We start from the raw sequence: 17,940 nt of genomic DNA on the forward strand, positions 1-17,940 counted from the left end.
CTGTCATGAACAAAGAGACAACATCAAACGAGGCCATGAACTCGTCTTCAGAGATGGCAAAGTTAGAGATGAACCGCAAGAATTCCCCACTGTTCGAGACTGTATGGCTGGTGTTGCCTACGAGGAGCGATAGTAGTCCAGCGACAAATTTCAAAGGTTCATATGTTGGGTAATTGCAACAAGAAACAATTGGTCGTAAAGGGATGCCCGGCTTATGCACTTTCAGCAGTCCATAAAACTGGGGAAGTTTACATCCAGTTGCATGCAGCTGCCAGCACGTAGTTTTAGAAACCTTAGATTTTAACCAGCTGTTGACACTGGTCTCCCATGGCTCCAAGACCAGGGATGGGATACACTTAAATAGAAAGGGTGCAAGAATATTTGCTGATGCTATCGAGGCAGTGTTAGGTGGGTCGGAAAACTGCTAGCTTGGGGGGAGACAAAGACTAATGGATTAACAGTAGCCACTGGCAGAGGTGAAAGAGATTCTTGCACTGCTTCTATTGGAATGAGCAGAAGCCTGAAAAACAAGATGCAGGATATTTCAGAGACTGCTGGAAGTCATTGCGGTACAAGTAAACACATGGGTTGTGTTAGGGTAGCTAAGAATAGAAACAGGTGCATGTATACTTGCGTGTACACTAATGCTAGGAGTTTAGTAAATAAATTTGATGAATTTGAGGTATTACTCAAAACATCAAAGGCAGATATTGTTGGGATATCAGAGACGTGGTGTCACACAGATATAAGGAATGCAGAACTGGAATTTGGGGAGTACAACGTCTACAGAAAGGATAGACAGGATAGGAAGGGAGGAGGGGTTATGCTATTAGTTAAAAAACACATAAAATCCAAGGAAGTGAAGCCAGTTGACATCGCTGGACAGTGCAGTGTTGAGTCAGTTTGGTGTGACATAAGCATAGGTAAATCAAAATTGAGAGTAGGAGTGTGCTATAGGCCTAATGACTCTGATGAGTATAATAAGACACTGTACAGGGAAATAGAATGGGCCAGTAAATCAGAGAGTCTTATAATGGGGGATTTTAATTTCCCAGATATTGACTGGAATTTGTGGGTTGGTCACTCACACACTAGCAAGGCTTTTGTGGATTTATTGGATGATTGTTTTCTACACCAGCATGTTCGTGAGGCAACAAGAGGGAGCAATACTCTTGATCTGATTATCAGTAGTGATTCTTCATGCATTAGGAATCTGCAGATAAATGAACCACTGGGTGGCAGTGATCACAGTGTGCTGAAGTGGGATTTACTCAAGGAGGTAACTACCATCAGAGGTAAAGGGAAGGGTTTTTGCTTTCGTAAAGGCGACTATGATGGTCTGAGACAGTATTTAAATTCTATACAGTGGGACCAACTGATGATGTTACCAACAGCAAATTCAAAATGGGAAGCATTCAAGGAACTAATCTTGGAAGCTACCAGGCTTTACATACCAACCAAGAAATATTGTTCAAGGTTCAGGCCTAAATGGTTGTCAGATGAACTAATGAGACATATGGCAGAGAAGAAAAATGCATGGGATACATACAAATTAATGGGTGACGTGGAAGCCTATGATAGATATAAGTTGGTCTGTAACCAAGTCACAAAGGAGATTAGGCAGGCAAAGGCAGATTATGAGAAATCCTTGGCAAAGGATGCAAAGAAAAACAGAAAAGAGTTCTTTACCTATTTAAACTCAAGAAGGAAAGGGATGAATCAGATTGGTCCACTGGATGTTGATGGTTCAACAGTTGAGGATCCAGCTCAGGTGGCTAACAATCTAAACGAGTATTTTGCATCTACATTCACACATGAGGAGTTATTCAGGAAGGGGAATGTCGTAGGTGAAGTAAACATTGGCAGTGAGCTAGATGATTTTCTAATAACTGAGAGGAAAGTGGAGGAGAAATTGTTGAGGATAAACATAAAAAAGGCACCCGGAGTGGATGGGATCTATCCAGTTATATTAAAGGAGGCAGCAAAGGAAGTAAGCAAACCCCTAGCTATAATTATGAGAGCTTCTTTGGACTCAGGGGAGGTACCCATGGACTGGAGATGTGCAAATGTAACCCCAATTCACAAAGGAGGATCAAAGGCTGACACAAGTAATTATAGACCTGTTAGTTTAACTTCGGTTCCAGGAAAATTAATGGAGGCACTGGTTAAAGAAGCACTGCAGGATCATCTGGACAAGAATTCAGTTATAGCTCAGACACAGCATGGGTTTGTTAAGGGCAGGTCTTGTCTGACCAATTTGATTGGATACTATGATGTAGTCACAAAAGAACTGGATGCAGGGAATAACTTTGATATTATATATTTGGATCTTAGAAAGGCTTTTGATACTGTTGCGCATGGAAGACTGCTGCACAAATTGGAGAAGTGTGGCATTCGAGGCAAATTGCTGCTATGGATAAAGGGATGGTTGAGTGGCAGAAGACAGAGAGTGGTAATCAATGGACACTGCTCAACGTGGACTAATGTTATTAGTGGAGTTCCTCAGGGTTCAGTGTTGGGTCCATTGTTGTTTTCTGTATTTATAAATGATATTGATGATGGTGTATCAGGCTTAATGTCCAAGTTTGCAGACGATACAAAGGTTGGCAGGGTTGTTAAGGACACTACTGATACTATGCTGCTGCAACAGGATCTGGAAAGGTTGAGCAGATGGGCTGAGAGGTGGCAAATGAAGTTTAACATTGACAAATGTAAAGTACTACATATGGGAAACAGTAACCCCAGATCAACGTATCAACTCTGTGGTACTACGCTGACAGTGGTAGAGAATGAAAAGGACCTGGGGGTAATTGTGCAGGCAGATATGAAGTTCTCTGAGCAGTGCAGACGAGCTGCAAGGGTAGCTCATGGTGTCTTGTCAATGATATACAGGAATTTTTCTAGCAGGGACAAGGATGTGATTATTCCCTTGTATAAGGCATTGGTCAGGCCACACCTTGAGTACTGTATACAGGTCTGGAGGCCTCATTTCAAGAAGGATGTAGAGCTGATGGAGCTGAAAGATTAGTGAATGGAACAAAGGGTTGCTCTTACGAAGAAAGGCTTAAGTTTTGCAAATTACAGAGCCTGGAGACTAGGCATCGCCGAGGTGATCTGATAGAGGTGTACAAGGCTTTGAATGGCTTGAGCATGCTCAATGCCGATGGGATTCTTCCTCTTGCTCAGAATAATCACCTGAGAGGGCATAAATTCAAATTGAGGAAGGACGGATGTCGGATAGATGTGCGGAAATTCGCCTTTAGCCAGCGGGCAGTTGGTTTGTGGAATAGACTTCCATCGCTTGTTGTTGAAGTTGATAGCCTAAACAAATTTAAGGCTCAGCTGGACAGGTATTTCGAATGAATTGAGGGGTGAAATGGGAGTAGTGGTTGTTTGTTTTTTTTTTTTTTTTTTTTTTTTTTGGCTGATGCTGAATAAGCTTGCTTTCTTGCATCATATGCCTCTACTAATGCTAAAGACCTTGATGAGACGGTCATGCACCAGTTCATAAATGCTGGCATCTTGTAGAATGGATAGGGCTTTATCCTGGTAATCGGATCGATCTAGGACTACAGTGTGACATCCCTTATCGGCTGGCAGAATAACAATGGTCTCATCACTCCTAAGCAAACTGTGAGTGGAAAGCTGACGGCAGCTGAGATTGGAGCCAACAGGATGAACACGTTGCATGGTTGATGCAGCCTTGAAACGAATCTCGTTGGCGGTTTCTTCAGGTAGGTGGGGTAAAGGTGCCTCTATTCCCATGGGGAGTTGTTGTTGGGTTTTTAGGAGCATTAGCAACTAAGGCCATATTGCTCCGGTGCGGTGGTCATTCCCTGACCTTTCCGCATGCTTCGTATTTGGTGGTGACGGGCTCGAACCCCGGTCTAATCAAGAAGCATGTACTACGCACTGCTGCTCCTTCCCACCTGGCTACGGAGGCGCCCCCCATGGGGAGTTGTGTGGTGGGAGGACTTCGAGGTAATACAACAAACTTCATACTGCGGGCGAGAAGTTCCACTTGTTTACTGGATAAGTGCCTGCCGCTCAGATTCAGGAAGAAGCGAGAGTGATCAACAGCAGGGGCTCTGGGTGCATGATTGGCGATGCGGGCGAAGTAAGTTGTTAAACTTGTCTTGCTGCCACGAGAGATATAAGTTAGACTCGCGGACTGCCTGAGAACATAAAGTCTGGATGATACTAAAAAATATAGAAGAAAGAAACAAACCTTTAAGCTCAAGGGTGTGTATAACCTTACTAATAGAGGCTCAGTAGATATTGATGTAAGCAGCCAATCCAGATTTGCAGGGTCTTTAAGGCGAAGTTGAAGCCCTGGGGAATGATAACGAAGACATCATTGATCTAACGACACCAGAAGGTGATGGGAACTGGTAAGTTTGAGAATGCACAGCCTTCTCAGCCCATTCTCAACTTCTGAGCCCCAGGACTCAGCAGGCCGGCTTTTGCAGCACCTAAACTCTCTATCACCCTTCATCCAGTTCACTATCAAACTGAAGTCGGACATAGTGTGGGGGGGAAGGCACCTCCGGTGGTTTCCCTCGCATCTGCGGAGACAAACAGTATCACTGTGAAAACCAGAAAGTGTTATGTGTTGTAAATGAAGTATTGTGCTAGGTTTTGTTGGGTGTCCTGGCTTCTGGCCGCGAGGGGCACATGGTGGGACCACACGTTGCCCACACACACCACTAGGAGGTAGCCAGGCTGCCCATAATTCTCTGGCTAGTCTCCTCCAGGTTGCCTGAGCTTCCTGGAAAGAGCCCAAGTTAAAAAAAAAAAAAAAAGATGTAGAGTACAGGGGGACAGGATGTACCAGAGAGAGTAAAGGAAAGGAGATATAGCCAGAGCGATGGAGGAAGTAAGGGAAGGCATCCTCTGCAGGTTGGGTGGGATTTCTCCCACCTAAGTGGAAAGTGGAAGAAGAGGGCCCTTGAAAGGGTGGGAAGACAGTCACGTATCAAGAGACACGGATGAAACAATTCAAGCGACCTGAATCATGTCCAGTAGCTAGAAGTGGTCACAATCTAGGTGAAGATGTTCACAGTCGGGTTAAGACAGTCAAATCTGGACAAATCTGAGGTGGAGACGTTCAGTATATAAGAAAGGGTGTCGATCAATGTGCATTAGTTCCAGGATGCTGTACCAATGATCTTCTTCTGGTGAAGAGATCATGGGCGAAGGCAGAGCAAGTGTGGTATTGGTCTTCCTCATTGGTCAGAAAATGTTCATTTCCTTGAGACAGGGCATGTATTTTTGTTATGAGCAAATGTCCGCAGGTCCTCGTAGAGCAGGCAAACATAGGTGATCCTAGTCTTTGTTTTCACCACAAAGACAGCAAGGGTCATCCATGATATTCATAGAGGCAAGTTTGTGATTTATGGATCCATGGCCTGTAATCAGGAAAGTGGTGTATAAACCTGGGCTGTACCATACTGGAGCTTTAGGGTACATCTGGGCTATTTGAGGTAAGAATTTTTTAGTGACAGAGCCTTTGGGGGGGTGATATTCCATCTGTTTTGCCAGGGGTTAAGAAGGTGGACTGCAAGGTGATTTTTTTTCTTCTTTGATTATGTTTGCTGGGTTTTTAGTGAAATCCAATATGGTGGTTGGAAGTCCCTTTGCGAGCTGGTATTGTACGGCTTTGCGAATTACTTGCAGGTCCAGAAGGAGAACTCCTGCCAAGACTTGGAGCGCTGGGTTGCTTACCGTGCAGCAGGCATGGGTGATAGTGAGAAGGATATTACGCTGAATGGAGGTGAGCTTCCTTTGGTTACGAACAATGAGTGCAGGATGATACCAGACACCTGCACAGTAGGTTATAGTGGGAATAAATACAGCTTTGAATAGCATTTGCAGTGAGCAGCGATTTAGGCCCTAGCCAGACATGCTGATCCTTGCTACCATTGCGGTGTAGTTCCTGACTTTGCGATGAAGGTAGTCTAGATGTGGGTAAAATGTGAGCTTGGGGACCAAAATTATCCCAAGGTACTTCATCTCAGTTGCCAGTTTGACGGTTCTACCAGCAATTTTAATCTTTGGTGGCCTGCTTATTTGAAGGGTTGCTCTGCTTTGTTAATTTCATAACGGATGATATTGTTTCCAGGCAGAGGTGCTGGTTCTATTGAGCACTGAAGATTAAAAGTAATCATCCTATGGTTGGAAGTTGTCCAAGCCTCGCTGACTTTCCAGTCAGTGATCTTAGTAGCAATTGATCCTGTGGCTGCTGAGATGCCTATTGTGGACTCCCATAGGGTGTTACTGAAGTTGGGCATGTTGTTAGGCTTGTTAAGGATTACAAGAGAGGATATAGTGAGAAAGTGCTCGAGTTGCTGGTCGTTGTGATTGCCCGGGCGGGTCTTCCGAGTTGCTCTGCCACATTGCAGAATGACAGTTGACATTGGCACAGAGAACAATTTTCCCATTTGGGAGGAGGGCTTGGACTGCTTGCAGATACCTGATGGCAGGGGCTATGTCTTCGCCTGAGCGACAGTACAATGAGATGACGTGCAGCGATCCCACAGGCCCTATAAGCTGGGCACACACCACCCATGGGTACAGAGGGTGTGGATTTTGGTGGCAGTTATGTGCCGGTTCCTAACAAGGACTCCTAACTAGCCTCCCAGGTAGTGTCTTCTTCTGACTGTATAATTTTGTACGTAAGCGGATATCCACTGACTTTTCTTGCATTGCATTTGTATAGGGCTCTTGGATGAACAGGACATCTGTATTGTCTTCGTCAGCCTTTATTCTTATTTGGTCCATGACAGCAAGCACTCGCTGAGCATTTAACTGTATAAATTTCATGATTGTACAGTTATGTCTTACATGGGGCCATAGTTGATTCTTTGTTGTTGTATGCTTCTTGCTTTCAGATAAACCGGGCACTTGTTATCCCTTATCGAATGCTTGTAATCCATTTTTGCTAGTTTACAGTTGGTGCAAACCGGTTCCTCAGTTCTGTAAGGGAGGTGTTAAAGTTATGCCCTTTCTGGGCACACTGCCCGCACATGGAATCGACCTGTGTACATGTGTGTGTGTAGTATGGCCGAACCTGCAACAGCGAAAGCACTTTGGGATGGCTATGTGTTCTTTGAACCTATGGCTGGTCCACTTGAGGTACAACCTGGTGCTTAATTACTTGCCAAGCTTGTGCCAAGAGGTCAATGACCCAGTTTACATTCTGGGAGAATTTTCCTTTGGTCGTACCACATGCTTGTAAATTCACTTTCACCTTGGAGGTTTCTACAATAGATATCTTTAGCCACTTGTTCTGGTGTGAGGTTTTTATTGATGCCAAAATCAGCAATTGCTGGCCCTTTCTTTTTTCCACCATGAGTTCCATGGTGGAAATTTTTGGGTTGTCATGTACTGTCTGGGCTTTGTGTCGCGTTGCAGACTCAATTATTACTCCGATGTTCCTGGTTTTTCTTACTGATTTGATACGAGTGTTCTTTAAGTTGCTTGCTAATTTTTGTACAACAGCCGTCTTGACGGCTTCACTCAATTGACCCGAAGGTCAAAAAGGATGCATTCCATCCGGCTCCATATCTTTATAATATCTCCGCGAGTTGCAGACGTAATCTGGTTGGTTGGTTGGCGTGGCCATGAGAGCTTCCAAGCTGGATCTAAGGGAAAAGACTTCGTCAGTTACAGTTTCTGCATGTAGGTACTCAGATTCATGATTGTATTGGCAAAAACAAAAAGCAATCGTGGCAAACTCTGGTGTCTATCTCCGGAAATGAGAACCCATGGGGCATCGTTTTCAAAATTGTAACTAATAAATTACCACGTGGTGAGGTGCTTGATACAACACTGAAAATAGACGGTACTTCCACCTATACCTGGGAGGACACTATAAATAACATTCTTGATACCATTTACCCTGTTGAAGAGGCACCCTTGACGCAACAGCAACAAGAAATTATCAACCAGAATTTAGAATACCACACAGCAACGGTGGAGCCCCCGTTCACTAGCTTTGAGATGGACGTGGCAATTAACAAGATGAAAGATGGAAAAACACCAGGTGCAGACCTGCTGGAAGTAGAAGTTCTCAAAAAATTCGCTGAGGCCTGCCCAGCTATACTTCTAAGCCTACAGAATAAGTGCCTGGCAGAGGGCACCTTCCCAGCTTCATGGAAGACTGCAACCTTAAAACTAATTCTGAAAAACTCGGACAAGTCACCACAGAACCCAGCCTCATATCGCCCGATTGCCTTACTCTCCGTGATGGCCAAACTACTGGAGCGTGTACTCTTGTTTCGACTTTCTGCCTGCTATGAGGAACACCAACTCTCCTCAGAAAAACAATATGGCTTTAAAAAAGGCTGCAGCACTGAAGACGCTGTCAACAATCTAATCACCCAAGCAACACACTCAGCTTTCAAGTACTCTCTTGCTATATTGGTGGACTTTGCTGGAGCTTTCGACCGCCTGTGGTGGTCGAAAGCTCCAGCAAATTCGGCGCTCAAATGTTTCTAAAAATCTATATAACAGTTTGAAGTCTTATCTAACCAACAGAAAAGTACGAGTTACTAACAAATATCAGACAGTTACCAGATTCATCCACCGGGGATGTCCGCAGGGCTCTGTGCTTGGCCCGTTCCTCTGGTCTATTGTCTTGGACGAGCTCCTGGGCTTGGACCTTGGGGGGGCTGAGCCCTTGGAGCACTCCATGGTTACAGAACACTATTGGTCCTCTCAACATGATCTTGACCCACACCGGGACATAGAAATCATCGACCACTCACAAAATCCCTAGGATCAGTGCTTTGAGAAAAAGCTTTGCATTTGTTTGAACACTTATTTTGAAACAGGAGTACAGACAGCCATCAGCTTCTACCAAAACCATTTTACAACTTCACATGTGTTCAGAAGTTTGTTGTATACTGTGTGGTCTGAAAAACCCAGAATAACTCACTGGCGTAATTCTGCTCCTCCAAACCAAAATATTGAGCCTGAAAGAATTCCTGATAGTCACTGGCAGGATTTAAGCTCAGACCTCTTCAAATAAAACCCAAGTGGTGGAATCACTATAAGTATACTGTCAAGGAAAACAACAGTGCTCAAGTATTATCAGTCAATCCACTCCTTCATATCTGATTATGATTACTTAATACCAGAAGGTTTTTGTCATGTTTCTAAGAAAGTAGAACCTCCATGTCAGCTTTTATTTTTTAAGAACAATCTAAACAAGTAGATAATTATAAATATGCATATATGCACACAGAAAAAACAAAAAGTCGCAAGACTTTGCTGGATGGTGGTCAGTTTGAAACTTTCCCACATGCCCCTCTACATAAGAATAACTTCCCACTCTTTTATAATGGAATGTATACTACTTTATTTATGCCTTATTGTGCTTTTTTAATTTATTTCAATTATTACATTAATGTTTTTATCTAGTTTTGCTGATTAATAGTTCTGTTTCGAGCACAAACATTCCTTATACAAGCATATACACAATTTTATTTTATTTTTCTTCCTTATTCTAGGTTTTTTTTACTTTTTATTTCATAATGGTAAGAGCTCTGGATGAACTGTTTGGTTTGGTTTGTTTGGTTTTTTTTTAGGAGCATTAGCAACTAAGGCCATATTGCTCCGGGATATGCGGTGGTCAGTCCCTGACCTTTCCGCATCCTCCGTATTTGGTGGTGACGGGCTCGAACCCCGGTCTAATCAAGAAGCGTGTGCTGCACACTGCTGCTCCTTCCCACCTGGCTACGGAGACGCCATTTGAACTGTTTGGCTAATCTTTATTATTATTATTAGCATGGCAAGGAAGCATGAGGCTTATGCTGCACCAGCCAAAAAAAAAAAAAAAAAAATTCTGAATTATCCTGAGAGAGAGAGAGAGAAAACAAGAGTCAGAAGTAGAAAGAATCATCAAGAGAAGAATGATGATATCCACCTCAGGACCTTGGGTGTGCCAAGCCCATACTCACCAGATGTGAGCCCCTGTGGTTAGTAGTAGTGGCATGTGATGCAAGAAAGCGAGTGTATGAGCTTATGCAGCATCAGCCAAAAAAAAAAAAAAAAAAATCACACCATTCCCTCCAAATGCCTGTCTAGTTCCTCCTTAAATTTATTTAACCTATCAACTTCCACAACGACAGATGGAAGTTTCTTCCAGCAATTAACCACCCACTGGCTAAAGGCAAATTTCCGCACATCTATTCTACCATCTGTCTTTTCTTAATTTGAATTTATGCCTCCTTAGGTTCGTAATCTGAATGAGTGGAAGGATCCCATCAGAATTCAGTTTGCTCAACCCATTCAAGGCCTTATACACCTCAATCAGATCACCGCACTGGTGCCTAGTCTCCAGCCACTGCAATTTGCAGAACTTAAGCCTGTCTTGGTAAGAGGATCCGTTCATTCCCCTCAACAATCTTGTTGTCCTCTGTACATGCTCAAGCAAATCTACATCTTTCCTAAAATGAGGCCTCCAGACCTGTACACAGTCCTCAAGGCGTGGCCTGACCATTGCCTTATCCAGAGGTACAATCACCTCCTTTTCCCTGCTAGCAAAATTCCTATATATCATTGACAAAACTCCATGACCTGCCCTGGTAGCCTGTCTGCATTGCTCAGAAAACTTCATATCTGACTGCACAATTACTCCCAGATCTTTTTAATTTTCTACCACCTTAGGTGTAGCACCACACAGTTGGTACGTTTCTCTGGGGTTACTTCTACCCATATGCAGTACTTTGCATTTGTCAAGGTTAAAATTCAGTTGCCACTTCTTAGTCCATCTGCCCAAATTATCTAAATCCTGTTGCAGGATCTAGCCATTACTGCCATTACTGACATTAACAACCCTGCCAACCTTTGTATCATCTGCAACAAACTTCAACACTAAGCCTGATATACCTTCATCAATATCACTGATAAATATACAAAACAATAGAGAACCCAACACCGAACCCTGTGGGACTCCACTAATAACATTAGTCAATGAAGAGCAGCACCCATTAATTACCACCCTCTGTCTTCTCCCACTCAACCATCCTTTTATCCATTGTAGCAACTTACCCTTAATACCATTCTGCTCCAATTTGTACAATAGTCTTCCATGCGCAACTGAGTGAAAAGCTTTCCTGAAATCCAAATACATGATATCAAAATTATTATTTGCATCCAGTTCCTTTGTAACCACATCATAATATCCTATCAAATTTGTCAGACAAGACTTTCCCTTAACAAACCCATGCTGTGTCTGAATTATTGCTGCAGTCTTGTCTAGAAGATCCTGCAATGCATCTTTAACCAGTGACTCCATTATTTTACCCGGAACAGTAGTTCCGGGTAAAATAATACACTTGCATATATTACTCACTTATGCAAGTGTTCAGGCACTTGCATGCACATACACACAAACAAAAAGGATACTGCATAAAATCCAGTTTTTTTGGAGTGATGTCAGTAATTCTGAAGGTGTTTATGCAAATTGGGAAACTACAGTAGTCCATTTTGTTGAGAGTGAGAACCGTAAACTGTTCTCACTCTCAACAAAAAAAAAAAAACAAAAAAAAAAACAGACATTTGTACATAATTTACTATTTATAATTATCAGAGTAAAGCTATTCTACTTGAAAATTACATTTAAAAACTTACATATCCTTCAGGGTGTAACTTTATAAGGAAACGCTTCCTCTTAAAGCTCAGTTTGCGTATCTTAGCCCAGGAGAAAGTATTGATCTTTGTAAAATTTTGGAAGACCAGCACACCCATATGAGCAACGGCCAAATTCAGTGGAACACCTTCATGATCCTAGAGAGAGAGAGAGAGAGATAATTATGACATGCAATGATGTTATGCAAAAAACATCATTGCAAAAAAACTTATAAATAAAGTACAAAAGTGAAATGAAATTTTACTTTTGTACTTTATAAGAAACATTAATGAAGGCAAGCTTCAAAATTTAGAATACAAATATTACATTAAAAATAATTTGAATGCTGGTAAAATGGTGAATTGAAATGCAATGCAGAATTTTCAAAAACCCACGAGTTTATTTCTCAAAAAACTAAATATTCATTTACCAAAAAATGTGCCAAACAAAGCTAACATATTTTGTTTTACACTGAAATCTCAAACTCAACAGCACTTCTCAGGAACTTACAGGTTTCATTAGTGTGCTCACAGCAGTCTGCAAAGGACAGAGGAGTTTTTCAGGTTTAGGTCATTGTTGTGGGGAGAGCTGGTTTTGTCTGTTATTTGCAACTTTGTTAGTAATTCTCTCTGAGTATTTCCTATAGATCAAGATATTTCTTGATGGTTGATCAGTTCTCAGGGTCCTGCCTTTTACAAACTGAGGCCATATCATGCCCTTTACAATTCCAGTTTTCTGGGGGGGGGGCGGTGATCAGAGTAACGGTTCAGCATTGATATAATAAGTCTATCACTGGAGATGTCAATGTTAACATCCAGAAAGCAGGTTTTTGTTATTAGTTACAACAGAGAATTTTATTCATCACTACAAAAAAGTGGGGGGTCATCACCGCAAACCCCCTGCTAGGGGTTTGCGGTGAAGACCCCCCCTTTTTTTTCTAGTCACGAAATTTGAAATAGGCTTGACTTATGGCACGTTCCATAACTTCTTTAATTTCGTTATTGTTTACTGAAGGGCACTAGTTAAGATGAGAGGTTTATTTTTTTAATGAGGACATTACTTGCTTCAGGAACAGAGACATTGGTGAACCCTACATCGACACCGAAGCACATCAATGTGTCTTCTTCCTGGATAAAGAACTGTCAGGTTTTATTGATGAAATCTTATGTGTCCATTTTTGTGGCAAGGTTGGTGGAGGGGAGTTAGCTAAGTACTTAGCCAGGATCTGTACCATGTGCCTTTTTAAGGTCTTAGCTCTATGGGTCTCAGTGTTGTCAAATATAGAAGGGAGCCTCTGAATTATTATTATTACTAGCCATACAATGCAAGGAAGCCTGAGGCTTATGCTGCACCAGCAAAAAAAAGCAAACTTCCAAGTCACCCTGAGAGAGAGAGAGAGAGAGAGAGAGAGAGAAGTAGAAGGGAATCACCAAGAAAGAGAAGAATATTGAGGTAAACCAAATGTAGACTGTCAATTCTTCACCCTACAAATATTATTTTGAAAGATTGTTTGGCATGTTTTTCCAAAGGTTTGGCAGGATAATTTCTGAACAATGCATGCATGCATGTCAATATCGTTTAATGGAGGATTGACCTTATAAGAAGACTTAAGTGATGTAGCTTCGTGGTCCAACACCACAAAGTCATTCTTTATCAGCTTTATTAGTGTGCATGGTTGTTTGTTTCGGGATTTATTGGGCGCATCGGCAACTATGGCCATAGTGTGCCATACATAACTATGCATGCCATTTCTTCTCAAATAGAGAAAATGGAAAAAAGGAACCAGAAAGTAATTTTTTTTTAACTAACTAAAGGAGGTGATATACTTTAATCATCTTGAGAAAGTTAAATGCTTGAGGCATTTGTTTCATTATTTAAAAGTGAAGTAAATGTAGGAGGATCTTCTGTTGTGGCTGGAGTGGAAAGATTCTGTCGTTCTCTTGTATATTTTGTGCATTCAACCAGAATGTGTTTCACTGAGAGCATTGCATTATAGTGATGACTTTGAGGGGGGTATCTCTCTCCTCTTAAAAGATAACCATTAGTGATATTTGTGTGACCTATTCGCAGACGAGCCAATATTACCTCCTTATGTCGGACTGAACTAAAGCTGGAAGGCCATCGCTCAAGGTTTGGCTTGATACTTCGAATCTTATTATTAGGTTGATTTTCCCATGATAACTGCAATTGGCACATGCATTTTTCCTGGATTATTGGTCGATAGTCTTGGTGTGGCAATTTCCACTTGTACATGGGGTAGGTGAGCTAATTTGGCAGCACTGTCCGCTAGTTCATTTCCAGGAATTGCCATATGTCCTGGGACCCAGCAGAAGTGTATGTTTTTCCCAAGTTCTGATAAGGTGTGTAAAGGGATGGGATCGGATACACTTAAATAGAAAGGGTGCAAGAATATTTGCTGATGCTACTGAGGCAGTGTTAGGTGGGTCAGAAAACTGCTAGCTTGGGGGGATACAAAGACTAATAGATTAACAGTAGCCACTGGCAGGGGTGAAAGTGATTCTTGCACTGCTTCTATTGGAATGAGCAGAAGCCTGAAAAACAAGATGCAGGATATTTCAGAGACTGCTGGGAGTCAATGCGGTACAAGTAAACACATGGGTTGTGTTAGGGTAGCTAAGAATAGAAACAGGTGCATGTATACTTGTGTGTACACTAATGCTAGGAGTTTGGTAAATAAATTTGATGAATTCGAGGTATTGGTCAAAGCATCAAAGGCAGATATTGTTGGGATATCAGCGATGTGGTGTCACACAGATATAAGGAATGCAGAACTGAAATTTGGGGAGTACAGACAGGAAAGAAAGGACAGACAGGATAGAAAGGGAGGAGGAGTTATGCTATTAGTTAAGAAACATATAAAATCCAAGGAAGTAAAGCCAGTCGACGTCGCTGGACAGTGCAGTGTCGAGTCGGTTTGGTGTGACATAAGCATTGGGAGATCAAAATTGAGAATAGGAGTGTGCTATAGGCCTAATGACTCTGATGAGTATAATAAGAAACTGTACAGGGAAATAGAGTGGGCCAGTACATCAGAGAGTCTTATAATGGGGGATTTTAATTTCCCAGATATTGACTGGAATTTATGGGTTGGTCATTCACAGACTAGCAAGGCTTTTGTGGATTTATTGGATGATTGTTTTCTACATCAGCATGTTCGGGAGGCAACTAGAGGGAGTAATATTCTTGATCTGATTATCAGAAGTGATTCTTCATGCATTAAGAATCTGCAGATAAAGGAACCACTAGGTGGCTTTGGTTTGGTTTGGTTTGGTTTTTATTGGCGCATTAGCTACTAAGGCTATAATGCGCCAAGACCAGGTCATTTATAAAAAAAATTTTTTTTTTTTTTTTAAATGTTCAGTGACCTAATTAGTTAGGTCACTATGTCAAAAAGGTACAACAAATATATAAAAGCAAAATGTAAAAATTTTATATAAGAGTAAAAATATTTATTGTTTTTAAAAAGCTAAAAACAGCAGACATTGTCATTGTCAGATAAAATCTGACTGAGTGTATACGGCTCAGTCAGATGAATAAAAGCGGTAAAACGGATATTGCTAAAATCTGGACATTCAACTAAAATGTGTCTAATTGTTAAAATTGTGCCACAGGACTCACACATAGGAGGGTCATCAGCCCTCAGCAAAAATGAATGAGTCAAATGACTATGTCCTATGCGGGTCCGGGCAAGAACAACTTCCTCCTTACGATTCCTGCGCAGACTAGACTGCCACGGTTCAATTACAGGCTTTATGCGATGTAATTTATTCGCAGTCTGTCTATTCCATGAATCCTGCCATTGGGAATGTAACTTTTGATGTACTATTTGCCTGTAGTCTGTATAGGGGACTAACAGGCAGCAGTTATTATTGGGAATTGCTGATTTGGCTGCGGCGTCAGCCAAATCATTTCCCCTAATCCCAATGTGGCTCGGAATCCAGCAGAAGCTGATGTCATATTCGCGTTCGTGGAGAATGTGAATCTTCTGCTGAATGCTAGACAGAACTGGATGAGGATTATAACTCACAGATATTAAAGCCTGTAACATGCTAAGAGAGTCGGAATATAAAATGAACCGTTGGTATTGGCATTTAATAATGTGATCCAAGGCTAACTCTACGGCGTGCAGCTCTGCAGTAAAGATACTGCATTCAGAGGGAATCTGCTCCGATGTAGTGCTGTCTGTAAAGACAGCAGCAGATCCCACATATAATTCCGACTTCGAACCGTCTGTGTAGACTGGCGCGAAGTCGGAATATTCAGCTCGGTGTGCTGAATAAAGCTGCAGGTAGACCGAAGATGGAGTGTCCGACTTTCCCCAATTTCTAAGGGACAAGTCACATGCCGGGACACGAGCATGCCAGGGTGGAAAGGGTTGCTTTGGTGTTTGGGCAACCTTGTCTACCTTCATATTAAGTTCTTTGAGTAGCTCTTGGAGACGAATACCAAAAGGACGATTGGCAGTCTTATGGGTGTTGTACAAATTTTCCCATCGTGGCTCAAAAACGAATGGCCACGTAGGATGGTCTGGCAGGGATTTCAGTTTTAAGGCGTACTTTAGAGACAACTGCTTACGACGAAGCGATAACGGTGGTTCGTTTGCTTCGACGTATAAGCTCTGGACAGGAGATGTTCAAAATGCTCCAGTAGCGATACGTAGAGCCTGATGATGGACAGGGTCCAGCCATCGAAGGGCACTGTCTCTGGCTGAAGTATATACCTGGGACCCATAATCTAATTTGGATCGCACAAGTGCACGGTACAGCCGTAGTAGGGTGCATCTGTCTGCTCCCCAAGATGTAGAGGAGAGCGAGCGGAGAATATTAAGCCCACGTGTGCACTTTGTGCGGAGTTGACGGATATGATCCAAAAAATTCAATTGTTTATCGAATATGAGTCCGAAGAATTTTATGTTCGCTGCTACTGGAATGGCATTTTGTCCGAGCCTTAATTCAGGTTCAGGATGAAGATTACGCTTGCGACAAAAGTGTACGCAAACGGTCTTCTCCGGCGAGAACCTGAAACCATTAGCAAGTGCCCAGGAATTCAGACTATCAATGGCTTTCTGCAGTTGTCTTTCAATAACCCTCATGTTGCACGACTGGCAAAAAATGCTAAAGTCATCAACATAGAGGGGACTGTTTACAGTTGGAGGAAGTTGTTCTGTGATGGAATTTATTTTTATGGCAAAAAGCGTGACACTTAATACTGATCCTTGTGGTACTCCGTCCTCTTGGCTAAAGGAGCGAGAGAGTGAGGATCCCACACAGACTTGGAACGATCGATTGGCTAAAAAGTTTTGAATAAAAAAAGGCAGATGCCCTCTTAGGCCTAGGCTATGTAAGTCTTTTAAAATGCCAAATCTCCAAGTTGTGTCATACGCTTTTTCCATGTCAAAGAACACCGACACCAAGTGTTCCCGTTTTAGGAAAGCATCCCGGATGGATGCTTCCATTCTAATAAGATGGTCCAAAGTGGACCGGTTCCTTCGGAAGCCGCACTGGATGCTGGAGAGAAGGTCATTTGATTCTAAATACCATATTAAACGAGAATTGACCATTCTCTCCAGGATTTTGCACAGACAGCTAGTCAGAGCAATAGGACGATAGTTGGTGGTGACTTTTGGATCCTTTCCTGGCTTGGGAAAGGCAAGAACGATTGCCTTTCGCCAGGAGTCCGGAAACTGCCCTTCAGTAAAAATTCTGTTATACAGAAGGAGCAGACAATCCATAGATTTTGGTGAAAGATGTCTAATCATTTCATAATGGATGACATCTGGTCCAACGGCACTTGCTTTGGAAAGAGCGAGGGCTCTTTTGAGTTCCAGAATAGTGAAATCCTCGTTGTAGGGATAGATGCTCTTACATTTAAAGTTAAGTGCCTGTTTTTCGGTTTTGTATTTCAGGACCAGGAACTCTGGGGAATACGAAGATGTGGAAGAGATGTTAGAGAATGTTTCCCCAAGAGCATTTGCTATTGCAGTTGGATCTACAATAGCGCATCCATTATAATCTAGGACTGAGGAAGGGTGGGGTGTATATTTTCCCTTCATTTTCCGGATTTTATCCCAGACTACCTTAGAGTTGGTAGACTGGTTAATAGATGATGTAAAACGTATCCACGATTCCTTTTGACTCTGACGACGGATGTAGCGTGCTTTGGCTCATGCACGTTTGAAGGCAATAAGGTTGTTCGTGGTAGGATATCGGGGAAATATCCCCCACGCTTTGTTTTGAGCCTTTTTTGCTGCTGTGCATTGTGAATTGCACCAAGGTTTGGGAAAT

The 17,940-nt window shown here is 42.3% G+C and overlaps 1 protein-coding gene across 4 annotated transcripts in view; it reads right to left on the minus strand.

Annotated features, from left to right (window-relative positions):
- The window catches only part of LOC150075997 (FERM, ARHGEF and pleckstrin domain-containing protein 2-like), a 582,027-nt gene that overhangs the window by 378,711 nt on the left and 185,376 nt on the right, over nt 1-17,940 (minus strand). For all 4 annotated transcript variants that reach the window (XM_090387911.1, XM_090387910.1, XM_090387913.1 and 1 more), the window contains one exon: nt 11,638-11,793. In XM_090387911.1, coding sequence (XP_090244037.1) covers nt 11,638-11,793 — 156 coding nt within the window. The remainder of the gene's footprint in view (nt 1-11,637; nt 11,794-17,940) is intronic.

This window comes from Mastigoproctus giganteus, chromosome 13 (genome assembly GCF_048544385.1).
Source record: "Mastigoproctus giganteus isolate SK-2022 chromosome 13, ASM4854438v1, whole genome shotgun sequence".
NCBI classification, from domain to species: Eukaryota; Metazoa; Arthropoda; class Arachnida; order Uropygi; family Thelyphonidae; genus Mastigoproctus; species Mastigoproctus giganteus.